The sequence below is a fragment of the Lampetra fluviatilis genome, chromosome 27 (assembly GCF_964198595.1).
Source record: "Lampetra fluviatilis chromosome 27, kcLamFluv1.1, whole genome shotgun sequence".
In the NCBI taxonomy this organism is placed as follows: domain Eukaryota; kingdom Metazoa; phylum Chordata; class Hyperoartia; order Petromyzontiformes; family Petromyzontidae; genus Lampetra; species Lampetra fluviatilis.
In genome coordinates this window covers 2,009,363-2,037,144 of record NC_136301.1, presented here as the reverse complement: position 1 = coordinate 2,037,144, position 27,782 = coordinate 2,009,363, and the positions used below count along the sequence as shown (strand labels likewise).

The window sequence follows — 27,782 nt, the reverse complement described above, 5'->3', positions numbered from 1 at the left end:
TTTTCATCTATGAATGGGTAGATGCCAAATATTTGTGGCCTTTCTGCCAACACATAAATCAGGCCCTTTGTATTAAAGTCTTCTAAAATTATAATTATTTATTCTCAATTAGCACTACCTATATTCCATGTTTATCAATGTTCGATTAAATTGCACCATTAAACTCAAATCTTTCCAGTGCTGCTAACAACAAATAGCAAAGGCACAGTTATCAACATGGCTCACTGAACGAGTAGCAATGGAATATGCTGTCCTGACACAGAGAACGAGTAACCTTAATGAAAATGTGTTCAGAAAAAAAATGAATATCCTACATTTAACATTTGTTCATTACATAACCCACAATTACTTTATTGAAACATTTGACAACCCTAATTTAGATTTTCATGGAAAAAATTTCCCACCATATGTGCAATCATCTAATCACTTCAAAGTAATCCACCACTTCTGGATTAGGGAGTTGTTACGGGTTGTCAAAGTCTCAATGACTCTCACTGATAGTTGAAATCCAACAAGGGAACGGAGACTGGGTGTGCACCACGGTGCTGATGAAACAGAACCACGTTTGCCAGCTATGCGTTTGCAATGTAATGTTTAACAATTAACACATTTAAACCTGTCATTAATCTCTCCGCTGTGCTCTTGGGTTGTATTGCGTGTTGCTTTGGTATTATACCCGAGGTTCCGTTCTATGTTCCGGTGGCATCTTCAGGAACTGAATTGAGTTGTTCAAAAGTGTATTCAATTGAGGTTATACATTAGAATCATTGCCCCATACTTGCAAACTGATGCTACACGTCACTCTCGGAAGTGAGGCTATGCTGCTTTTTGTGTTTAGTTTGTTGTCCTTCCCCCCCGCACCTCTGATTAGCACGGTTCGCTACGTATGGTGCGAAAGAAGTTCAACATACATGCTGATCTCTTGTGAACTCACCGGGTTAAACAAAATAAACTTGAACACATAGTACAACCCAAAACACGTCGGAGAGCTAACCAGCACACAGCTGTGAAACCCCACATACTGTAATTAATCATTTTAAAATGCTAACAACTGCTGAAACTGCCCAACGAACAATTTAATATAACTTTTTAAACATTTAAATGCACTGGACTAGAAAACTGGCAACCAGGATTCAATTCCTGACCACAACAAACATCACAACCAATAACCAGTGGCTAATTGGGGTACTTAATCCTGCACGTGTTCCCCCTAGGTTGACTCAACACAAGAATTAGTAGCTGGTGAAAACAGAGATGGCCGAGCATATGTGTGATGTGAAACCCTCTGTGTTTAGTGCAAAATTCCTGTCTTGGCAGTTAACAAGGCTACACAGGGAGATCTTTGTCTTTAAGATGAGTGTGTGTGGGCATTCATGCGCATGCAGTGGGTATTTGTGAACCATGTGTTGGCATGTTGCTATTTTGAGTTATAGTAGTGAGTATAGCACTTAACTTTAACAGTAAACAGAGGTATCACTATCCAAGCCCTTTGTTTGTCGAGCAAGTCATACTCTCCATGTTGTATCCAGGAATGACTCACTTAGTCTCAAGACTCCTTTTCAGGAGGATCCTGCACTGGGATGCTTGGCCAAATTCCTTTCAATTGTATTTGGCATGTGAGAGAAGATCAAGGTATCGTGAAAAAAAATATGCGTAGCAGAGGATACTCAAAACTCCACACAGATTGATTCAATCCTTTTCTGGCCTGCTTTGTCCTGGCCACCTCGCAGCTCAAACCTACAACACCTGGTATTCCAAAGTAGTCTCCAATGCAATTATGAACCAGCGTGGCTTCTGATAAGTAACAAGATCGGGGGCATTCAGGGTGGTTTGGTCATAGGAAATGTGTATGCACATTTTGCAATCTATGCTTATATTTCTACTAGTGACATTCTTTAATGTTTGTGGCATTTGATGTCATTCTACACTGATCCCTATCTACCTGAATATGAGCTCATGAGCCAGATTCTGGACATATTCTCGTATTGACATATGAGATGGCAATGACTTCGGGAGACCATCTAGTGGTGGATAGATTGTGGATGATGTGGACGATGACTTCCTCAGGTCTCCCTTGTGAAATAAGACTTCCATCTCAAATTAACTATCACCTGGCTATTAAGTCAAGTTCACTGAAAGAAAAATCAAGTGACGGACTTATTTACGTGCGGGCAGCGCTTCACTCCTCCTTGACCTCATGTTCCTTTGCCTTTTCCACTCGTTCCAGAATGTCCGTGTACAGTGGTGTCAACTGCAGGACACGCGCAAACATACACGCACTCGCATCGAGATTCTCAGCCATGTGTCAACTCCACTGGGCTTTTGGCCGAACGTCAACTCTAATGGTGGCACTGTGATAGAAAATACCTCCTCTGCTAACAAATGCTGCAATCAGCCTGGGAGCTTGCTCATTTCTCTGAAATCCTTCATGGAAAGCCAATAGGCTGATGGACTAAATATATTACATTTTTTATGTGGAGACAGAGATTGGTTTTCTGCACATATATATCGTGTTTTTGTATTGTTTGTTGTTGTAATGTTCTTACCCGCTCCTAATAGACATCTGTGAAAAATTGATTTATAGCTCATCAGATTCCTCTAGTATAAATAAATATTCTGATTCAGATTCTGATTGACCTATTAGCAGTCCAAAAACATAACAGTCGTTATCGTGTGGGTATATGCCTAGGCCAGGGTTCTTCATTTGATGGCCAATGGGCGAGATGTGGCCTGTGAAGCCTCTCAGAGTGGCCCATCAAAAGATGAAAGAAATATAAACAAAGAGATAGAGATGAGAGACCTGTAGACAACACAAAGATGAGTGAGATGAAATAGAAATGCACAAGAGATGAGAAACCTAGCGATAAGAGGTACAAACATGCAGTTGCATGTACAGACGTTATGTCACATGACATCGTGATGTTATTACGTCTGTACACATGACATGTCACGGAGCCAGCCAATAGACGCAAACATTTTGATGCGTTCTGCCAGAAAATATGTGACGAACCCTCATCTATGTGTCTTGGACTGTCCGAAATTAATGTAAAGCTTCGTTAATGACAACAAAGACGTTAAAGTGAGTTTCATGAATGCAGAAGTAGCACTCTGAATGATGCCACTGTGACCACTGTAACTTTTAACAAATCATCATTGACGTCGCCACACAGTGCTATTGTGGAAAGCCTGAAATTACAATTGAAAGTATATTTTTCATATTCTTCGTTATTTCGGTAAAGGCACGTAGAAGGGAAATAATTAAATTATATAAATATTAAACAATCAAAATTCTCACGATGTTTCGACTACAACACAAGCAATCATCATCAGGTGTGAAATCCACAGCAAGAAAATCCACAGCAAGAAAATGTACTTGCTGTGGATTTCACATCTGATGATGATTGCTTGTGTTGCAGTCGAAACGTCGTGAGAATTGTTATTGTTTTATATTTATATTATTTTATTATTTCCCTTCTAGGTGACTTTACCGAAAGAACCAAGAATATGAATCCCTGCAGTCACGAAAGCTTTAAATCTAAATTTAGTATATTTTTCCTCAATAATGGAGTCTGTGACATGCAGGCTTGATGTGCAGCTACAAGACGGGAGCTGTTTGGATTGTACACATACTGCCCTTTTGCAATTTCACTACTGAATGAGGACCTCCCCATGCAATGCAAGTCATAGGAGTTCATTGACCGTACTTCAGCGTGCTGGTTAGTGTGGGTTTAAGGCGAGAAGCACAGATGTGCGACACATACGTGCGTGTGTGTTTGTGACATTTGCAAAAGGCAAAGTCAACAATTTAGGTTTCATAGGCACAACAAGCACTCACAGAAAATATCTGGCCAAACCACAGCCCTTGAAGTGGAATGTTAAGATAAACAGGGGGCGTAGGAGGAGACTGAGTGTCTCAAGGATTTAACACGGTGTCACAGACACTGTCAGTACTGTTGAGGTCCTGGGTTCTAGTCCGGTTTCTCAAACGTAGCAATTTTAGTGCCTCTGCTCTGTCACCAATGACAGACCAAAAGCACCATCAAACAACTCAAATGGGATAGAACAGAAATAATCAGTTCTTGCTTTAATTGAAGATCCTGAATCGTCGTTACACGTTTATATACGTTACTCTCGAAATGCCACGGTGGAGTGATCCTCCTCCAGCAGTGCGTTGACAAAAAGTGCCGCACACGCACATATAAACAGGTGAACGAGTGAGCGAGCAAGTGAATGACTTTATGACCCTTGGGCTACACCCATTTCAAACCTTTTAAAACAGTCTGCCTCAGCAGCAGACCGTGCTTTCCCACCTGACGACGGACGCTTGTGTTGTGCCCGAAAACGTCGTGATTGATTTCATTTTATACCTACGTGACTTTACCGAAAGAACCAAAGAGTAAGTGAATGACTACGTGCAATAGCTCTGGCACCTTCTGCTGATAGCTGGACTTCAGCGAGGTGAGGTGCGTCAGCAGTCGCATGGCCAGGCTGCACCAGCGCTCCGCCACCTTCGAGGCGCGCCCGTAGGTCAGCACAGCAACGCCGCGGTTCCACGCCGTCGTCAAGAGCCACAGCACCTGCAGCTCGGGGTACTCGTCCTGCTGTCGATCGCCCACACACAGAAACCCACCACCCCCACGTGTAGACTTATAGACTGATAGGGCCAGTACTGTCAATAAACACCTAGTTAGATCCATACTCTTAGTTCTATCGGTAAAGTCACGTAGGTAAAAAAATGAAATTAAAATTTATAAAACAATAAAATCACGACGTTTCAGAGGCAACACAAGTCTCCGTCATCAGGTGGGACCGTCACAGCCAGAATTTTAATTTCATTTTTTTACCTACGTGACTTTACCGAAAGAACTAAGAGTATGAATCCTTGCAGTCACGAAAGCTTCAAATCTAGAATTAAGGACCTAGTTAGATCGGCATGGTGCATGACAGTGTGGTCGCTGGGCATGGTGCAATGACCAGCACAAGCGTAAGGCCCAGTACTCATTTGAGGGTGAGTAGGTCGAAGGCATAATGCCAGTTTGGATAGCAATTGCCAATGATGATAGCCATGACCTGAAATCTAGTGCCAGTGCTCCTCACACATACACACAGACACACGTTCCGAAACAAAACAATATTGGGTTAGAATTGTTGTCAGGGCTAGGGATATCAACCTGGTTAAGGTTAGGTCTATCACTTTGGTTATGGTTAGGGATAGGGCTTGTGCATTGGTTAATTCAACCATTATGTTAGGCCTATCACCTTGGTTTTATGGATAAGGCTCGGGCTGGTGTGTTGGTTGAGGCTATGGTGAGGGCTGGTACCTTGTCGGCCAGCAGGAAGAGGGCGTCCTGGAAGTAGCCCCACGCCTCATCATCGCTATCGGCATCCTCCATGACCCCACGGGGCAAGGATGCCTGGATGAGGCTGTGTAGGATCTTACTGTTCATACACACACACACAAGTCCTATTCAACATCATCATCCTTGACCAATGCACTGTGGATGATGGCTAAACGCAGCAATGATAGTGGTGGCAGTGGTAATGATGATAATTATGCATATAATGATAGACTTTCTTCTCAATTCAATTGTCATGATTTGGAGTCACGCTTTGACTCACACATCAATTTATTTTTGACATTGCGGTGCATGTACAACATTGGTATTAATTTAAAAAAAAATTACTTTATAGTGCTATACACATGCAGTATGAATTGGGAATGTTTTGTTATCATAATTATCATAAAGTCACGTAGAAGGGAAGTAAACCAGATCTGTCGCCTCGACAGACCTGGTTTTCACCTGAGGACGGCTGCTTGCGTTGTGGCCGAAACGTCGTGAGAATTATTTTATTATGTTTTATTTTTATTATTTTATTACTTCCCTTCTACGTGACTTTACCGAAAGAACCAAGAAGATGAATCCCTGCAGTCACGAAAGCTTTAAATCGAAATATAATTATCATAATTATCATCATTATCAACCGAGATGAGGGGCTCCCCAAGTTGTCACCATCTCACACTGTCGCCTTGCGATGCAACAATACATCGAGTGCCTGCACATCTACTTGCTCTACCTGCACGGAGGACTTCAACTCAAGTACGTTCCGTCCTATATCTACAAATCGTGTATGGTGCGAAAGAAGTTCAACATACATACATTGTGGTTTTGTTAGCTTCAACCACAGATAATCATCTCTTCTCACGATGTTTCCTGCCAAAGCCCACTTTTTCTAACACTCAAAATCACGCCTCTGACTTATGTATGTTCTCTGAACCATGTGTTTCTCTTTCTATCTGTGTAATTGAATCATGTACCTCTCCGTGATTTTTCACATTTAAGCTTTTATTCTATAAGATGCAGAATTTTGTTTTATCCTGGAGAATCCCATGAGCTATGAAGCTTATATATATATATAAATCATCCAAACCACAAGATCAGCTGACACCAGCTTGTTGGATAAGTGAGGATAATACAAATTGAAGGAAATGTCAGAAGTACACTGTGGTACCACAGTAACCATAGAGGTAATGGACCGACATGCACCTGCACGTCTCTGTGTTCACTGGAGTTCGTTTGAGGTGCATAGAGAAGGCGAAGCGGAGGGCTTTCTTGCTCAGGTTCAGGTAGTGGGCAGGTGGGTCCATCAGCAGTGCTGCAGTCACAATCACAATCACCATTATAACAATCAGCATCATGTACTATAGAGTATGGTACTACAATGGATTTTGCTGTACTGCCCTCTGCTACCCATCACACAGCAACATACAACAACCTGTTATGCATGGTGGCCACCCATCCAACCACTAGCCAGGCCCATACCTGCTTAGCGTCTGAGATTTGATAAGACTAGGCACATTCTGGGTGATCTGTTTTAAGGCTAGGTGAATCATAACACGGCCTACAAATTAGCAAAAAAAATAATACAATGGAACCGAGTGTCATGCAGTGCAATGCCATTTGGTGTTGTACACTCATTGTTACCTGCTGCAGTTTCCAGAGCATGGGGCTCCACGTCAGGCAAGTCGAACAGGGACTGCAAGGCCTCCTCTAACCGTGGGCTTGCCACACTTGTGCGATTAGAGCCTTCACCCTCAAGGCTGTACAGCTTGGCTTTTGCCTCCAGCTCGTAGAGACGCATGAGGGTACTAGACGGGTCTCGCTGGGGCTGCCCCACTTCCAGACCAGAAACGCACGCATAAACACACACGTGTACGCAAGTACGAGCACGTGCATGCACACGCATACAAGATAAATGAAAGTATCCTCGTACAACCCTACAGACTGCTGGGGCAAGTGATGTTAGCAGGCAGCTATTACAGTAGGCATGGCATACGAGGGGGTGTTGTGGCGAACACCACGGTAGCAGCCTGCTGCCATTGTCTCCTTGGTGCTAATTCTTAAAAATAGCAACAGGTCTGGAATGCTCGTCCTTACAATATTAGCAAGCCACTGGAGCTATGCACTTTTAAATCTAGATTGAAAAACTAATTTCATTAGAACTGCTTTTTGTATTTAGTTTGTCGTCCTTCCCCACATCTCTGATTAGCAAGGTTGGCTTTGTATGGTGAGAAAGAAGTTCAACATACATACATATTTTGACTTAAAACTTTCGTGACTACAGGAAATTCATATTCTTTGGTTCTTTCGGTAAAGTCACGTAGATATAAAAATTCTAATAAAAATAAAATGAATACAAAATAAAAATAATATTGTTGCCTGGTTATTACATTTGGTGAGTGTACTAGCAGTCTATAATGTATACCTCGGTGAGTGTACTAGCAGTCTATAATGTAGACTATAGCCTGGTTTTTAACCTCAGCTAACCCCCTTTAGAGGCTAACCCCCCTTTTCCTGATGACGACCGCTTGTGTTGCGATCGAAACGACGTGGCTTTTTGTTTGTTATTTTTTTTTTTCAGGCTAAGTCTACATTATAGACTGCCAATACACTCACCAAGATTAAGAACCAGGCTACAGTCTACATTATAGACTGCCAGTACGCTCACTCAGCTTAATAACCATTGGTACAGTTTACATTATAGAATGGCAGTACACTCACCAAACTTAAGAACCAGGCTATAGTCTACATTATAGATTGCCAGTACGTTCACTCCGATTAAGAACCAGGCTACAGTATTATTTTTATTTTGTATTATTTTAATTAACTTAATTTTTTTATTATTTTACTATCTACGTTACTTTACCGAAAGAACCAAATAATATACATACACATATGTAGTGTAATAGCGCCAACTGGTGGCTAACCGCGGCAACTGTGGTGGACAAACTGTACACACGCCGGTGAGCATGTGAGCGGGTGTGTCGGCAGGGCAAGTGCTGTTAGCGAGCACCTATGAAGGCCGGCACGGCCCACGAAGGGGGTGGGTGACCAGCACCACGCCTGTCTGACTTTGTCTCCCAAGTGGCGATGTTTGTACACCGCACCAGGTACTAATTTGAGGCTGAGGCGACATAGGGGGCCACCAAGACCGGTTCAGATAATCGTCACTGGTGTTGACCGCGGAGCTGCAATCGAACCCGGGTCGCCAGGTTCGTAGCAGAGCATGCTAACCACTGCACTACCGCTCCCCACACAAGCACTCATGCACACACGTGCGGGTGCACACATACATAACTCTAACGTGATATTTGCCCTCTGAGCCCACTCAGCCACTTCCCACTCAGACTCTCACCTTTAACCTCTGTCCTCAATCTGGCATCGACCTTCCGGCACGCCTCGGTGTGCTCCAGCACCCTTGTGAGCTGAGCCAACTACGCGACACAAAAAAAACTCGAGCCATCAGAACCAGTCTTAATGCAGTCGGCATTTTAGTCTCATTAATCTTAGTCTAGTCACACGAACACCTGCAAATGCTTGATTGAGTCTTAGTCTGTGGATTCATTTAGTCATTTCATTTTAATGATTGAATAAAATCCTGGACTCAAAATAATGACGGGCTCACTTGGTGCATGTATGTTATTTTATTGTATGGTTCTGTTTGCCCCCTTTTCCTTTTTCCCTGCCCGAGGGCATCTGGCCTCAGGCTTGTCGTTTGCGGAATATATCTGTACTCTCTCTCCCCATTGCTCACGCTCTGTACCGGGCTCTTGTTTAATAAAAAAAAAACTATTCAAATGGTTACAACCTTGCATTAACAAAACCTGTTCGTCGCCCGTGCTGTCCCTTCCTAATTGCAGCGCCGCCCCTGCTGCCATCACCAGGCAGGTCTTCTGGGCGAGGAGTTGGGGCACGTCCTCGACACACAGCCGTGAGAGCTGAGGCACACAAACGCGCACACACCGAGCAGAGGTGGTGCTTCTCTCACGCGGGCTTGCTTAACTGATGGGATCTGCGCAGCTTGTGCATTTTTGGCCACTGATTTGTCAAATGCTTTGTGGGTAACTTTATTTTAGCTTTCTAAACTTAACCGTGTGCGCCAAGAGACGGTGGCTGTGGTGACAGTGCGCGTTTGTGTGCCTCAGTTGGCACAGCTGATACATCTGCCAGTCATCTCAGTCAGTCAACCCATCGCACCTGGGTCTCTCACATGACATCCTGTCAGAGAGCCTTCGACACTTCACGTGGCCTCAAAGTGCACCTGGCCTGGCACAGGCGCCGTAGTGACATCACCGTCACTTAGTGGTGAATGGTGGGTATTGGTAATAATGATGATGCCACTGATAAACCTCACCTGATATGACAGCATGAAAAATGTTTCCATATTTTCAGGACCATTCTCACTATCCAATGCAAAGTTCCAAGCTGAGAAAAAAACAAGCAACAAATACACGACTCATATCCAATGAAAAAAGGGGAAAACCAGACTACAGTAAAACCTTGGATTGCGAGTAACTTGGTCTGCGAGTGTTTTGCAAGACGAGCAAAACTTTTAATAAATATTAATTTGATAAACGAGCGAGGTCTTGCAATACGAGTAGTACGTGTATACACTTTGCCTGCCGAGCGTCACGTGATCACAACTGATATAAGAGTGCTTTGATATACGAGTGCTTTGGATTACAAGCACGTTTCTGGAACGAATTATTCTCGCAATCCAAGGTTTTACTGTATTTCATTCACAACATAAAATGATAAACCAGTCACTGATGAGGGCTAGAGACTTTGTATAGAGCTTGGGATTCATTCAAATTTGTACACTTTACAAATGGTATTGTATTGCCATAAATTATACCTTAAAACAACACTCACCAATACTTTTAAACCAGTTTGCATCAGCATCCCTTTCTTCAACTGTAAGTTTTCCATCACAGTCCTTCAGTTTATCTAGAGCTGAAATAACACAAAACATTTAAACGTGTATTATAAATACTTTTCCCCTCAATTATTCTCCAAATCTACAATCGACATTGTGCTTTGGAACTCTTAAGAGCACGGGAGTGAGCAATGTAGTGAACAAGGTGATATCACGTAACTATTTCTGATGTAACTTTGATTGGGTATTTTCTGTGCATAGTAAAAGTATGTAACCAAAGATTCAATGACATAATCGTTGACAAATACATGATAAAACATTTCTTTGACAGAGAAAATGGTACAAAAACCTAAACGTGTACAATAACACATGAAGAATGCATGCTTGAAAATGACACCGGGACAGGAAAAGGAACACGTGGATTACAAGACACACTCAAAATCAGGGAGCATTTTACTGTAATGGTGTCAATGGTTGCTTTTGGGAACTACGGTATAAAAATGGGGATACGAGACAACACACAAAGTAGGAACGTTTCAAAGTTTTGCTATTCAATGTTTTTGAGTTGTATCTGGGATGTGCATCATGTGACTTGAAACACAACATGCTCAGCGGTGGCCGGGTGACACAGAAGTCAGACTGCCAAGTTCACACCACTGATATCCTGGGTTTGAATCTAGGTTTTAGCCACCTGTGACTAAACAATATTTTTCAAGTGTGGTGAGTTGATGGTCTGTGGTCACCAATGATTGCACACATAAAATCGTAACAATACATTTGCTTCTACACATAAGTTGGATAAATTCCAACTTCCTTTCCGTCAGCCTTGCTACAACATAAAAGATTGCAATGTGAGAGATCCTAATTGATACTTGGGTCTCATGACATGGGGCCAATAGCATAATCGGACAAAATTTGGGAAAAAACAACAATAATATTTAAACCTAAGGAACATTGCATCTCACCTGTTTGCTGATAGGAGATCATTGGGGCCATGTCCTTTGTTCTGTAAAAACAATAATGCATGTGCGCACACAAAGGCATAACAAGGTTAACGTGGCAATGCACACAAACATGCCCAGACCCACTGTGTAGTTTCTGACTTATTTATGTGGATTCTTCAATGTGACTTACTTTTGGCCTTTTACCCAGCATTTCCCCAACATGATGAAATAATTAATATGGCATTGACAACACATTCCCAAGGATGTATATGTACACACAACCCTTTATCAATCCGCTGTTGGATTACTGCCTCTTCCCATTGTGTGGATCGAGGGGGATACTTGAACGTACTTGACTAGGATGATCACTGTAGGTTGGTTAAACTGAGGAGCAAAGACATTGGAGCATTACACTGCCATCTGTTGCCCACAATGCATCCTCGCAGAGTAATCTTTAAATAAATGTTGAGACTCTGTAAATACAGTACATTTTCCGAAATACAAATGATAGTCAAAATGAATTATTAACATTGTAACTAAAAAGACAAATGTCCAATAATCTGAAAATACTATTGGAGAAAGTGCTATGCAGCTACAACACTCAGGGCTATGTTCCTGGTGACCAAAGTTCCATCAATGGCCATTGTGCACAACACCAGTGGAAATTGGTATCTGTGCCTGCCCTGGTTTTCCGTGAGCTCGACTCAGCCTTAAATGGGTAGCATTTGTAAAGATAGTGATAGGTTTTTACCCTTTCAACTGGTACAAAAACTGACACCTTTATACAAAGCATCATGTTTGCAATAACCACAACACCAGCAGTCAAAATGCAAACAAAAAGAAACAACTCTGATAATGATATGCACTGTCCTTGAAGTTGATTGGTCCACACCCGAGACAGCTTTTTGTACCAGTTGAAAGGGTAAACACCTATCATTATATTTTGCCACTGGTAAAAGAGGTCTCATAGTGTAATGTGTAAAGAAGTTTCATTCTTGGCACTAAGAGACTGCTGGCCAGGCATGTATATTCCATGCCACACCTGTTATCTTGTGTAAGGTGCCAGACTAAATTGTTGTGACTAATGTCCAAACCCACATACACGTACACAGACACGAAAATATGTAAAACCAACGGACGTGGTTTGACGACATCCGACCAGCACAATGAGTAACAACAAGGTTACATGCGTAACCTGTTCAACCCACGCATGGCAACTCATTATCATGTTTATTATGCAATTCAGGAATGACTAAACCACATCTACAGAACAGTTCAAGTACAGCCTGATAAGTTGTAATTGAATAGTTGTTACTTTCCATTTAAAAATGAATACAAAAAAAATATGTGGAAGTGATAGTGGCCAAGTACATTAGTCCCTTGCAACGGAGCCAGACAAACCTCCATATTATTTGGGTCCTTTTCCTGAAGGCGACCGCTGGTGTTGCAATCGAAACGTCGTAGTTTTTTGTTATTTTCTTTGAACTTATCTACGTGACTTTACCGAAAGACCCAAATAATATCAATTCCTGCAGTTATGAAAGCTTTAAGTCAAGATTCAGTCAACCGGCGCAAGCGAACTGGTTGCGTGATCACCCCGTGCGACTACGTGGCTCACTCAGCGACTAGGGAATGCATAAGTCGTGTCTGTCTTGTGGCTCTCGGTCATATGAATGTTTTGGTATGTGGCTCGCAGGGTCAAAAAGTTTTACCACACACCCGACACAGTTTCATGTTCAAGTTTCTTTTCGTTTAACCAGGTGAGAACTCAAGAGACCAGGATAATCTCATTTGCAAGATTGATCCAGGTCACCAAAATGAGAAAAGCAAAACAAATAAATTCAAGTCAATAAAACAATTACAAACATAGCTGGTCTGTGGCACAAGCCTATGATCCAGTACTTTAGAGGCAAGGGTTGGTGAATAATGTAGAAGTTTGTGATACTCCAAGCAAAATTAGTATTGCGTTCATCTGTAGTTATCGGAGTACTTTCGCATGCAAACATTCATGAAATTGATCAAACATTGCAATGAAGGACGCTCCTGAAAAGGAGTTTTGAGATAGCAAGTCTATCCCGAATAAATAAAGGACATATTAACGCAATAAACACCAGCTGGGCATCATCTTCCATGATGTCCCGTGCACATATCTGTTAAGGTTTGAACTACGGTTAAGATTCAATATCCAAATGTAGCACTTCTCCTCCACCACGTGTGGTTAAGTGTTTTTTAGTGATCATTGCAGGAATGCAAGTGGAGACCGTCCCACAACAAACCAATATTCAGTCTCCCTCTAGGTCTCACTGGAATAATAAATATATATTTTCTAAAGTTGACTTTCCAATAAATTGTGGAGACCCAGGGAGAACCCATGGACACTCGAAAAAAATTAACAACAGCTAGACCAGCAGCCTACTTTCTGTTCTACTTTCTACATGCTACCTCGTAGCACTGCAACATGGGAGTCGGACATGCGTGACAATCCCTTTGTGATTCACCAACCCTTCTTGCAAGAGTAAAATGAATATTAAAAAAGTCCACTCACAGCTTGTCTTCCTCTTCATCCTCCGTTATTCTCAGTCTCACTAAGCATCTGCACACGACACGCGTTGGCGCATGCGCAATCGATAACATTCAACAGCCTCATTGAGTCTGAGGGAGAAACACAGTTTCGTTTGGAAACCACAGTACCCTAAGAACACATTCCTGCGGAGGGAGCTGGTAGGAACGTTGGGTTGCTCGGTCAATGGCCAGGATCAACGGCGGCGTGGTGTATTCCGCAAATATGGACGACTGTGAGGGCGGGCAAAAGCCGGCGTGAGTAGGTTAAACGTTGAGTTTTATAAGGGCACCACGGGGTGACCAGCCCCTCCCCACCCAGCCCCACCCCTCCCTCCCACCCCCCACCCAGCCCCTCCCCACCCTCCCCACCCAGCCCCTCCCCACCCTCCCCACCCAGACCCTCCCCACCCAGCCCCTCCCCACCCTCCCCTCCCCACCCAGCCCCTCCCTGCACGACGGACGGACACAATATTCCCCTGTGGGCTGGTGTAACCAGGAGGTTCCTACCAGTAAAACCCATGCTTGTCTATGCGGACTGTGTGGCCCAGGATTGTTTCAGATATCACTCATCGACGATGTTAACCATGGCCAAGAATTGGTTGCTGGGTTGATAGTGCAGTGTGCTAGCCACTGCACCACCGATCCACCACCATATACTGTATACGAGAGAATAACATCGAGGTGCAACAATTCACCCCCTCCCACATCAGCGATTTGATGACTTGTAAACATTCAGGATCATGATACGATTCAATATTTTTTTTCACCGTTGTAATGAATGTAGCGGCCACTAATGGCTGAAGGATTCACATGACCAGATTACAATACAAAATATTAATCGAAAAAAACATACTACGTAATGTAACAATTGTGCAAGTGCATATGATGAGACACAAATGGTTACTTCAGAGCGTGCAGAGTTTTTTTTATATCACTAGAAGTTGAAGAGAAGATTTCCAGGGCCTTTGCTGCCAACTTATTCTGTTTGTACTGTGGATACACACACAAAACAAAGATACCCTTAATAGCCTTTAACAGACTGTTGGGGCAAGTGCTGTTAGCGAGCACCTACGAAGGCTGGAAAGGTACACGAGGGGGTGGGTGGCCAATACAATGGCCAGCCACTTGTCTCCCGTATAGCGATGTTTACACACTGCATCAGGTACTCATTTGCGGCTGAGTCGACCTAGGGGAGGATCAGGACTTGTTCAGATATTCGTTACTGGTGTTGCCCGGGAGCGGAAATCAACCTCGGCTCACCGGGTGTATTGCGGTGTGCTGACCGCAACCAATACCCACCATTCGCCACTAAGTGACTGTGACGTCACCACGGCGCCTGTGCCAGGCCAGGTGCACTTTGAGGCCACGTGAAGCATGGAAGGCTCGCTGACAGGTCACGGGACAGACAAAGGTGCCATGGGTTGGCCGACTGACATGACTGGCAGATGTACCAGCTGTATCCCCTACTGTGGCAGTTTGCTGTATTTTAGCCACCCGGTGCTCCGCTCGTTGTTGTGAGCGTCGCTCCTCCGCCCTCAGTTGTTGTTGGAGGGCGACTGCCTCCAACTGCCCAGTAGCGTCTTTCACGAGCCTCAGTCCATCTTTTCTCCAGCGCATGTCGTTCCCGTTTAGCCCCCCTCTATGCTGCCAAACACAAACTGCTTGGGCATGTGGGATACACTACCGCTCCCCTACTGCTCCCACACAAACGCATACATATGTAATAACAGCTATAGTGGGTTCACGTGGGGGATTGGCTTGCCGGTCCTGCTTGTAGCCAATAAGGGTCGAGATAGGGAGCGTGGGGCCGGCATGATCACGGCATGTCATCAGGGGTGATTGGCCCAGCCATTGGGGCCCCAGCTAATGGGGATCCGGATAAGAGGCGTGGTCCCGGGAGTGACAGGGAACCATCGAGAACGGTCGAGATTGCCCATGGAGGATTGGCTGGGGGGACCACGTGACGAAGGGATTAAGAGGGAGGAGAGAGGGATGATCGGGGGGAGACGGGGAACTGAACGGGGTGAGAGCCACGCGCGAACGGGGCTCCGGGTGCCACGTGCGCGGTGGGAGTTGTGGGAGTCTGCCGCTCTCCGTTGTCTGCCAGCAACGGAGCGTGTGGGAACAAGTGTACCGTGAAGTGAAAATAAAGAAGACCGATTCCGAATCCGTCTCCGGAGAATTATTACACATATATAGACACAAACACTTATCATAGAGACAAACACAGGCAGAGATCCTCGGTTCAGCCTTCAACAAACTATTGGGGACAAGTGCTATTAGTGAGCACCTATTAAGGCCGGAACAGTGGACTACAAGGTGGTAAGGGCAGCACCATGCCTAGCCACCTTTGTCTACCTAGTGAGCTGTTCTTGTGTATGGCAATATGATTAGAATTTGAATGCCAATGTTGAGGTCTGCTTCCACAAGAGGGCTTCAGAAGAGTTCTTGTAGTTTTTCTATTCGTCCGTTGAAAGAGCGCAGACTTATGTTTCACTTTGATTCATAGTTTGGGTTGCATGTCCACAATCACATTAATGTAATTTTTTTTAAGGAAATGTACGCATCGACCCAATGACGTTCAGATGCGGTTGGTGCAGTGTGCAACCATCATCCCTAGTGATGTTTACACATTGCACCAGATACCCATGACCGATTCATATATCAATGTTTGCCATGGCCGGGAGTCAAACCCAGGGCTCCCCCAGATTGTATAACCCAGTGCCTGACATCGGTGCGGCCCCATGCCTTACACATAGCACCTACCTCTAGGCCGAGCTGCGCTGCAAGCTCCAGCAGCTCCGAGAGGGAGTTTGGCTCCAGGCTCGAGTCCTTATTCTCAGCTGACTTGCTCAGCATCTCCATTTTGCTGAGGGCCTCTGTGGCTGTAGGACATCATTGCTGTCATCATCATCATGATCATCAGCATTGTGACTGTTATCAATATGGTCAAACTACGCCATCATTAACATCATGATCATCAGGTGGAGCAGGCTGTTTAGGAAATCACATTACGTTACTGTAGCTTTGGGTTGTAAGCTTAAAGTATTATAAATGGTGGGTTGCTCCAGCTTCTTTGATTTCCTTTCAAATGAAGCTGAATACATTAACGGATGGCTCTCCAATTTGTTTTTGGGATGTACCACGTATTGTGTGACACGTTCGACGTTTCACTCCACGTACCGGGAGCTTCTACAGGAAGTGAGCATTTCACATTTTTCAATTCCGTTCCTGAAGAAGCTCCAAGCGGGTGAGGTGAAACTTCGGGCATCATGCTGAATAACACGCAGTACAACCTGAAAACACATATGAGAGCCATCCAGCACAACCGAGAAAACCTAGGCAGTGTTTATTAATGGTTTGGACAAACATCCCAATGTAGCAGGACCCACCGTTATTATCACCAAGATCACTGTACTCCAGTTCTCTCCCACACGCAAACATGAATTCATAAGCATTTGGCTAACCATTGAAAATAGGTGCCTCTTGAAAAAAGTTGTCATTAAATTATGCTAAATTTGTTTCCGAGAAATGGAAATCATAAACACTCCACAAATTCAGAGCGCCATCTCCTGTTTCCAGACAGAACCTTACATTCAATTATAAGATATTTGATTAATTCTAACAATATCCAAGACAATGGAGCAGTTTAAATCAACTTCTGTAAATTGCAAAAAAATGGCACTTTGTGTGTCATATTGTGGCTCCTGTCGACTTGGCAGTGTCACCATTCTAAGCTGACTTGTGAAATATATAGAATTGATTTGAGTGATGATTACGTCCAGTGTGAAATAAAAACAAAGTGGCTGATTTGACACTCTCCTGTGTCAACCCATTATGACTAAGTGTGTGGTGCATGGTGAGTGTTGTCTGGTGAGTGGTGCCTGGTGAATAGAGTCGTGTCAGGTGAGTGTCTGGTAAGTGGTGAGTGGCATCAGTCGAGTGCTGTAAGGTGAATGGTGAAACTAAGCTGTGTAACGACACGAGCAAGCTATTTTAAAACAATAACGGACTTCACTGACCACCCTGAATGTTCCCTGTGGACAAAGTGAGTTGGAAGATTACAAAATTAGTGTTGATGGAGTCTGGATCACAGTGTTGGGCCTCCTTGGCTGCCTCCATGGCCTGCAAAATAACAGAACGCATGAAAAAATACATTGTCATTTTTGCAATTTTCTCCAAATAGTTATATCGGTGTTACGTCATGAGCCAAAGTATCCACGTATCTCTCGCAGCGCAGTGCAAACCCTTGTATTTGAGAATGGCCTGCAGATATCACAAAGTTGCATCTGATATCTCTGACTTAAAACTTTCGTGACTGCAGGAATTCATATTCATATTCTTTGGTTTTTTTGGTAAAGTCACGTAGACACATGGCACAGAGAGACACATTGTGGGAAAAATAGTTTCCAAGTAAGCCGAGTCAACATTTTATTGGCGAACGGGACATCTGATCAAACTGTTTTCGAATGTGCAGCATAATCATTATTGTAGCTTGCCAATCCAAAATCACACCCAAGAGCTGAGGTTAAAATATGTTTGCACATGACCAAATATAAAGAGGAAATATCTAAGCTTATGTGCTTGGGCTGGGGTGGAACAAACTGCACTGATTAAAAAGGTTAGATGTATTGGCACATGAATTGGCATGTTCTGGCACACTGACACGGTGGTGTGATTTACACAAGTTCGCGTATGCCAACACACGTTGACACCCTCTTAATATGTGTTGGCACATGTTTACGTACACATGACACACTGTCCCATGCAAGTATGTGTTGGTATAAAATTGCACATGCTAGCATGTAAAGATGTAAAATTATGCATTGAGACATTTTTGCATAGTGGCACACACTGGCACATGTTTGCACATACTGTTGGTACACACTGGCATGAGCTTCTACACACAACTATGCATTGGCCCAGGTTGGCACATGTTGCCAGCATTGGTATGTTTTTTTATTAAGTATGTTGGTACACACAGGCATGTGTCGGTGAATAATGGTACACGCTGGCACGTGTCGTCCACACACCTGCTCATACTGCAGCATGTGCTGGTAGCAGGTGCTTCGGTTACGATGCAGACGTCCCAAGTTCTCGTCCTTCGAGCCCGGTGAATATAGGCTGGCTGAGCAGTTGTACCACTTTAGCGCGGTGGCATAGTCGGTGGCCTGAACGCACACGGCAAAGATTCGGCATTATATTTTTACAGAGACTCAGGGAGACACAGGGAGGCATGGAGGAGACAACAAGGCACTACAAGGAGGCAGAGAGAGAGAGAAAGACCTGGAACCACGAGACGTCACATGGCACAGAGAGACACAAGGAGACAGAGAAAGGCAGAGGAAGAATCGAGAAGGTAAAGGGAAACAAAAGAAGGCACAAGACAACACGGGGAAGGAAAAGGAGGGCACAGAGATAGACGGATGCAATGAGAGACAAAGGGGACAATAGAAAAGTAGAGCGGGTCACATGAAGACATAGAGAAAAAAAGTCACTGGTCTCCAAAGTATCGTGTGTTCTATCCCCTGATTTTATCTGATAATTTTCCATAGAAAAACTAATGAAACATATAATTAAAGTTGAGGTTTCTAATGATGGTAATAAAAATGAACATTACATGTTAAAATTGTGTGACAAATTCTGCAGATGACAATAATGATGAGGGGGTAGCTGATGGAATATTGTTCCTGCCATAGTTGATGATGATAATGCTAAGAAATATGACAATGATGGCAAAGATGATGATGGTATTACTTCAAAACAGTTGTCTGCCTGTTCCTCGATCATGATGTGATAACGATGGTGACAATTAAGGTGATGACAATGGTGATTACAATAATGATGCCAATAATCATATGAACAATGATGATGACGACGACGAAGACGACAATGGTCACACCTCATAGAACTTTGCCGCCTGCTCCCAAATCATGGCTTGGAAGAGTTTCTTCACGCTGTCAGAGAGAGGCCTGCCCGTGTAGTGACCTATAAATTGACACCACCACCACATTTTCAACTTTAAAATGAACCGCTGAGATCCTGGGTTGAAATCCAGGCAGCGGCCTGGGTTTGAATTATTAAAATTATTTATTATAAAAATTGAGTACCCACTTTAATCAGGGGTGGTTGAAACCCAGATTTAAACCCAGCACCTCAATGGTACCAGCTCAGCACCTCTGACACAGTCATTATGAGTTACCCAGCCATCTAAGGGCAACTGTGATTCTATGGGTCACCTGTAATGCACTCCTCCACGTGCTGCCTTGCCAGTGACTCGTGCCCAAAATGTAACAGGAACTCGAGCTTGAAGAGAAGGATTTGCCCGAACTCCAGGCTGTGCTGCATATGTTTGGTCAGCCTCTCCAGGCAGCTAGAGCACAGTGACTCCCTGCACGCGAGAGGTTTACATTTAAATAAACCTGTCCAGGCCCATCGTCAGTGTTGACCACTAGCCATAATCCCTTCTAGCAACATGCCCTGTCTAAGCCCATTTACATTCATAATTCAAAATCATATCTTTACGTTGTGTTTATTCTTTGATCAAAGCATTCCTCTTCCTGTCACTCAATATCATTCAAAGCATTGATGAACACGAGGGGTGTAAGAACTGATGAATCGTTGCATCCCTAATGATGATTCTCATGATATATTAATGATGCCTGCAAGTACCTGTTGTCGTGCAGGAGACTTCTCAAGGCAGTCAGTGCATGCGTTACCGGTTTATCCTGCTTAAACAGGTCTTCCACAGCTGTTAAAACATCACCAGCACAACCAACAGCACAATGACCAGCTGTTCCAATGTGCTTTATTCAAGCAGCTGACATTCAGTTAATGCAATACCGTACCTAAATTAATGTTTTCAATAACAAGCAAACTACCACTGCAATGGCAGGTGCACCTTAAGTGGGAGCATAGTTAAAAAGAAAACAGAGATTAAACTATCTGAAAGCATAAAAGTGTCTTGAAGAAAAATGAAGGTCTAAAAATTGATGAAATTTTCTAACGAGATAATATATAATGAACTACGAAAAAAACGCGACGAAACATTTTGAGAGCACAACACAAAAATGATGGAAGATGTCATAAAAAAGCAATGTGGACATGAAGCAGAAAAAATGCGGTTTACGATGGATAAATCAGGAATAGTAGCTCTTAGGGTACAAGATGGAATCCATAAACACACAATAAAAACATTACCATGATACTTATGGAGGAATTATATGCTGATTTCTACGACAAACAATATGTAATTCTAGATTTGAAGCTTTCGTGACTGCAAGGATTCATACTCTTAGGTTTTTTTGGTAAAGTCACGTAGGTATAAAATATAAAATAAAATAATAATAAATGAAAATAACTAAATTAAATTACGACGTTTCGGAGGCAACACAAGTCTCCGCCTTCAGGTGGGACCGCCACAGCCAAATTTACTGTACTTTTTTTTGCAGATGAAGGAAGATAAGAAGGTTCCAGATGTCAAGCTTGAAGAAGCACTGCACTTTGCAGAATGTAAAATGTGAAGGCTCTCGGACCAGAGGGAATGACTGTCAACATAGTCAATTTAGTAGGACCAGCTGTTGGATCAAAATTAGCGAACCTATTTCCTAAGAATTTAGGCGAAATTGAAATAACTCTATCATGGAATTATGGCTCAATTATTATTCCATAACAAAATGCTGGCAACATTTATATTAAAACACAGACAATTTAGCCTCTTTTCCAATGACTATAAATTGTTCATGAAAATAATCTTGGACAATTTCGAGCATTTAGAGCATGCTGGATTTAGAATATTTTTTTCTACCAATGACCAGATATGTATTATAAATAAGATGCACATAATGAATGCAGATACAATCACCTTCGAGAATGGCGGTCTCTGATGCTTTGCATTGAGTCAGAATCTTCACTTTTAAGAGCTGACCCTCCGAGTGTGGTTCTTCCTGCCCACATAAAACATCATCGCCCACGATTTGAGAAGGTTACAAATGACTGCGTAAAACATGCATCACATATTTAGTTTTTCACTTAAAATTCCAGTTCTCAAAACGTTAAATATCAGTTTGGTTGTCATGCGATAAACTTTACTCTCGGTAGTAAGTGGGTGGTAAGGTGCTGCCCCGTCGGACTGTGTGGACCAGGGGTTCCTTCAAGGGATCTCAGTGGTAGCTCTGTAATATCTGCATCCATGATCCATCACCAATAAAAAATTAACCCGTAAAAACAAAGTTTTTCACTATAAATTCTTTATATGCGTGGCGGCTAGAGTCCTCTCGTCCTCTGGCTTGAGATGGCTGCCACATATGGGTCAGATGATTGCCTGCCACCATTAAGCAATTGGTAATTAAATATAAAAAAAAATTCCCTAAAATGTTGAAAATTTAGGAAAAAATTTTTCACGAAAATAAATTGTCACGCACAACGAGTCTGTGTGCAAGATGTCAGCTCGATTGTATCACGGGAAGTGGGTTAAAAAACGACCGAAAGATTTGCACGGTCGTAAGCGCGCAAGCAAGCAAGCAAGTGAACTTAATATAAAGGCTTTAAAAAATGTAGCGTGTTACTCTTGCCTTCCCAACCATGTTAGCATGCACTCACAGTGGTGGCTATCTCCAGGGCATGTAGGGCCTTCTCTGAGTACTTTATCACATCCCAGTCCATATAAACCTTGGCCAGCAACCGCAGTGACTTGGCCTGAGCACAGATATCCATGTTCAGTCAGTTGGCAAATCAATAAATGACATTTGATTAAAAACAAGCAATAGTCCAGTGCCCTATGAGCAAATAACCAGAATGCGCCAGAACTTGTCTGATTTGTTAAGCTAATCAGTTTACAGCTTGGATATTGCTTGGACAGGTGATAATCATGGCCAAAACACGTTTTTTATAGGCTATGGAGCTATGTTGTTGGTAGCAAAAGCCAGTTGCAATATTAATAATTCTACTATAATTGTGTGCTCCCATGCCAACCCACACTGACTAGTGTGGTGAAGTATGGTCAACCACCCCCCAAAACCGGCACGGTGTTGGGTGGCCCTCATCCAGCAGTGGATTGACAAAAGGACTACATGTACATGCTCATTTGAGCAGGGAGACAAACTGAGATTTTAAATAAACTCAGGGGTGTGTGTGAGCACACATCACCTGGTGAGTAGAGCTGGCACTGTACTTGCTGTTCATCTTGCCAATGTCATAACTTTGTCTGCAAAATTATAAAAATAATAACCATCACCTCCTGCACAATATAGCAGAGCAACCGCATTCAATTGCTATTTTTTGCGATAAAGTTTCTGCTTTAGTGAATATAACAAATAAAAACATGTTATGTCACTGAGAATAAAAGGGGTACACCTTTCATACGCCCTGCAAGAAGATGAATCACATTTTTATTATTTAAAGCTGGGAGAAGATGCATTGAGTGAAATACCAAATTTTTAATGATGGGCTCATTGGTGACCAGTCTAAGACCTACTACTCGCTACACGTGAGAACTCGGTTTAATCATGTTCGACTGAAACCTAAAATTCAAACCAAGACATTGTCAAGTCTAGTGACGTAGTCTTAGTTCCCTGAGGCACTTGGCCACCTCTTCAAACATCATCATCATCATCACCACATTTTGCAGAAAGCTTACCTGAGCCAGAAGATGCATTCTTCAAAATGTTTCTGCTCGTATGTCTCAATCCCAAAGTTGTAGCACAACATGGACAGATACACCGTCTGTGTGTGTCCATGTGTATTCATTTGTGTAGGTGTATGTGTGCGTAGATGTACGTGTGGTTATTTGTGTGTACATGTGTGTAGGTGTGTGTGTGTGTGTATGAGTGCAGGTGTGTTTATGTACATATATGTGTGAGAAAGAAATGAAGGATACATATCATGTGAATAAAAAACACTCAATCTCTGCTGCACAGCTTGATCAGCAAACCAATTGGCATTCCCAGGATAAGCTCCATTGCAGACATGGTACCTCTTGGGGAAGGCTCAGGAGCATGTCCCTACACCTGAAGAAGAGAGCACTGCCTTTCTCGTGCCGGCCCCGGTTCACTGCCTATGCGCAGAGGGTAACAGTAAAGAAAAAAAACATGTATCAATCGTCAATTAACAAAAACATATGCGTAATATTGATAATTAATTGCTGTTACACTACTTCTGCCAAACACAATAAACAACCGAGAACGGATGAGGTAGAACATGCGATGTTGATAACTCAAATGAGGTAATACAAACGAGACAGAAAAATAATAGATTATTTAATCGAACCACAATTGCAAGTCGTATAATTTTATGAAATCGTGTAATGATTTAAAGTGGTGAATCATTGCATTCCAAATGTTTGCTCCCCTGTCAGAGTGAGCGTGAGTGTGGCAGGCTTGAGTAACGGTGTCGTGGTTGAACACAACTGACTAGCTCGGCCTGCAGGCAGTGGACCTTGAACAGGTGTATCTGCACATCCACCCGCTCAGGGCTGTCTGTCGGCAGCCCGCCATTTGCTTTCATCAGGTGACCAACGTTCTGTGGGTTCACACACACATATAAATGCACGCATGTGTAGTGACACAGCGCTGACTGTTTTACAGCAGCTGCAACTGCAGGTGGACACTTAGCGCACATGCCGTTCATAATATACAAGGGTATGCCAGAAGGGCAGAGGAACTGGGGCAAGGGTCACGGTAGACCTCGTGGGGAAGCCCCTGGAAGCCTCTGTTGGGTTCGAGAAGAGAGGCCGAGGGGAATATAAGCAGCGGAGAGCAAGAGCTCCGAGCTGCCGGTTCTGGGAGCGAACTCATCGCCGTCGCCGCTTTCGTCGCTGCCACCTTCGCCGATCATTGCGCATCCGGACAGTAGTCGGCTGTCTTGGTCGACGCCGTCGGTGCAACACGGACAGGGTCGTGTCTGGGCCGGGTCGTACGGCAGCGTGATCGTGAGAGAGGGGGCCAGAGTTGTTGGCGTGAACACAATAAAAGGGAAGGACGGTGCCGCCTGCGACTACCTCGTCTCCGACTGAGTGTGCGCGCGACTCTCGCCACTCGCACACACACACACACAAGCCTCGAGTAGAAGGAAGAAGAGACCTATGACACTACACAGGCACAAGCACACACGCTACGTACATTAAGACCAAGATCCCCAATATATCCTACAGATACTTTTGCTGCAGGCGCTTAACGCATATCTATTAAGGTTGGCATGGATCACGAAGTGGTGGTGTAGTCAGCACCACACACAGGCGCCGTTGTCTCCCCAGTGGCGATGTTTACACATCACACCAAGTACTCATTTGAGGCTGAGCCAAGCTAGGAGAAGTCCAGGACCGGTTCAGATAATCATCACTGGTGTTGTCTGTGAACAGGAATAAAACTCGGGTTTCCGGGTTCTTAGCGCAGTGCGCTAACCACTGTACCACCGCTCCACACTATGCACGCATGTACATACGACCCTAGGATAAAAGCTGTTGCTAGTAGGGAGACTGACACCACTGATTAAGCATTGGCTTCACCCACATATACTGACAATGTCGTTGGCATATGGACCTCTCCACTTTTTCTTTAGGGGTGCAAACCTACGTTCTCGGCGCCGTCCAGAAACTCCTCACAAAGGTTGAATTTCTTGCAGTCCATCCAACTGTGAGCGGTCTTCATAGCCATCTGTTTCACATCCAGAAAATACTCTGATCTCATAGTGCTTGGAAGGGTATCCACCATGCATAGCAGGTTCTTCCATACTGTACAGGACTAAGCAAATGCACAGGAACCTCGCTACAACCACCACCACCCCTCTTCCTCTCACCAGAATTTGACGCTGGATGGTGGTGGGGCTTAGGTTGGACGTCTCAATGAGGCAAAGGAGCTTGCAGGCCGAGTGTCGAACTCACAGGACAGAGACAATGGGAGGGAAGAGGCTGATGTTAGAGACACGACAAGAATTCACAAACACAGCCATTCCCTTCACAGGTGGATTTGAATGTGTGGCAGTTGAGTGCGGTGTAATGTATGAAGGACGTGTTACTGTAAGGCCTTCAACTGTATATTCCAGCAGACCACATACTACTGGTGTATGCCGGCAAGGCACATAACATGTAGACGCTATAACATAATTTGGCATTGTGATGTTATACCGTATGTACATGTGACAGCTAAATTGCTCTTATCTCCAGATCTCTCATCATCTCTATTGGTTTGTCTCTCTTTAACCTCAGAAATATGGCCGATTAGACATGTTTTATTAAAACAATGGAATGTGCAGGGGGTTCACGTTTTGCATTGCATTCCTCCGAGATCTGATTTCCCATCTTCTTGGCCACCACCCAGTTCCACAGCTGCACTGCACTTGACTCCACCTACATCATTACAGAACTCACAAACAAACACCTTGTGAAAAATCCAACGAAGAAGATCTCCGAGTGTGATCTTCTACGAAGCTCATGGTCCATCCTAAACCGCATCTACTGCACAAACCATGGCAGATGCGGGTACTTGATGCACAAATGTAAAATTTAAAACTATCCAGTGTGCGACTGTGGTCATTTAAAACAGACCGCACAACATAAACGACCCAATTCCCGATCTACAAATACGAAGGAGACCTCACAGCGATATTCAGCTACTCCTCACGTGGTTATTTGGGCTTAATCACCTGAATGTGACATTGTAGTCGTTGCTCTACATCTACATCAGCCATACGAAAGAATATTACCGTCTTAAACAAAGTATCATCTCAACCACCATTAATATATGCCTCCAACTACATCATCTCTATCTATACCTCCAACTATACCATTACTATCCTCATCGACAGCTCATCTCTAGATTAGCAAGGGGAAGCATTACATTCTTATTTACAGCCTTGAGTCAATTATGAAATGTCCATGTATCTAAGGCAGGGTAAAGTTAATTCAACAGAACTGCCGTTTGACTCTCTACAAAATGGTACTGTACTGAGGCCAGACACGATTACAAACGAGGTGAAAGGATGAAATGAGCCAAGCCACTACCTCGTCGGCATTGTCCAGCTTGGTCTCGGCCCTGGAGAGAGTCTCTACCATGCTGAGGAGTCTGCATGTGATCATATCTTTGTCTGCGCTCTCAGTACCAGTCAATCTGGAAATCAGGTCTGTAACCACCCATACGTACAAATCCAGTCAGTTAATTAGAGATGCAATGTTTAACACGTCGGCTTTCACGATCAATATTATCAATGAGGTGTTTGGGTTCGATCGCGTAAATGTAAATGTGTCATTAAACCCACCACCATCCGACACAGCCAATTAATAAGAGTTGTCACATAAACAAAAAGTGCCAATTCGTTACAAGTTCAGCACACCGGTTTGTTGGAAAGTAAACCCACAACATTTACCATTATAAACCCATAAACATTTACCATTGTAAATGTTGTGGGTTTACCCTCCAACACACCGGTGTACTGAACTAGAAACGAATTGGCAAGTTTTGTTCACATGACCTCTATTGTGGATGATATTGGTCGCGAAAGCCGACGTGTTAAACATTGCAAAAATGCGTATCCATTACAAGTGTTCATCTGGGTAAATAAACGTTTGACAAGCAAGTGTGCAGGCCGTGCAACTGCACCCGGGGACCCAAGGGCTGGAGTGGCCAAGGCCACTGGGTTACAAAGAGAGGGAGGGGGAATGTGGACAGAGGGCCTCATTTAATTCCTTGCACCAGGGCTCATGCCAGCCACCCTTCACCACTGATTGAGACTATGAGACTTTACCACATTATGGGAACTTTGATGTTCAACCCTCAATGCAAATCGGAGTGCGTTCATGAGCATAAATGTATCAGAAAACTGTTTTAATTTTCATGAAAAAAATTATAGGTCAAAATCATAGGTCACACAATGACTTTTGTAGTTTACCTTACCCTACGAACTACCCTACTGACACCATACATCTTGTACGAGTCAATTTCATTAAGTATTTCCCACACATTCCTTTTTGTGGCCTCTTAAATCTTTGAACAACCCAGCACATACGAAGGTCATTGTGAACGTGCACAACGTTGGTTTACCTTTTATATCAGCTACCCTTGAATCCAT

General features: G+C 43.5%; 1 protein-coding gene across 1 annotated transcript; it reads right to left on the bottom strand.

Moving 5' to 3' along the window:
• Positions 1-1,800: 1,800 nt before the first annotated feature.
• Positions 1,801-27,782, bottom strand: TEX11 (testis expressed 11). Its single transcript, XM_078869369.1, has 29 exons — positions 27,755-27,782; positions 26,719-26,837; positions 25,980-26,064; positions 25,515-25,594; positions 25,292-25,372; positions 24,132-24,239; positions 23,695-23,775; positions 23,359-23,444; positions 22,869-22,926; positions 22,323-22,418; positions 21,586-21,667; positions 20,394-20,472; positions 19,961-20,112; positions 19,624-19,709; positions 18,755-18,892; positions 17,744-17,846; positions 16,488-16,606; positions 14,626-14,711; positions 13,705-13,752; positions 11,181-11,221; positions 10,212-10,292; positions 9,694-9,764; positions 9,164-9,277; positions 8,695-8,773; positions 6,984-7,175; positions 6,546-6,654; positions 5,322-5,439; positions 4,431-4,601; positions 1,801-2,251 (listed from the first exon to the last, which is right to left on the bottom strand). The coding sequence occupies exons 1-29, from the start codon at positions 27,780-27,782 to the stop codon at positions 2,180-2,182; spliced, it is 2,763 nt and encodes a 920-aa protein (XP_078725495.1). The 3' UTR covers positions 1,801-2,179.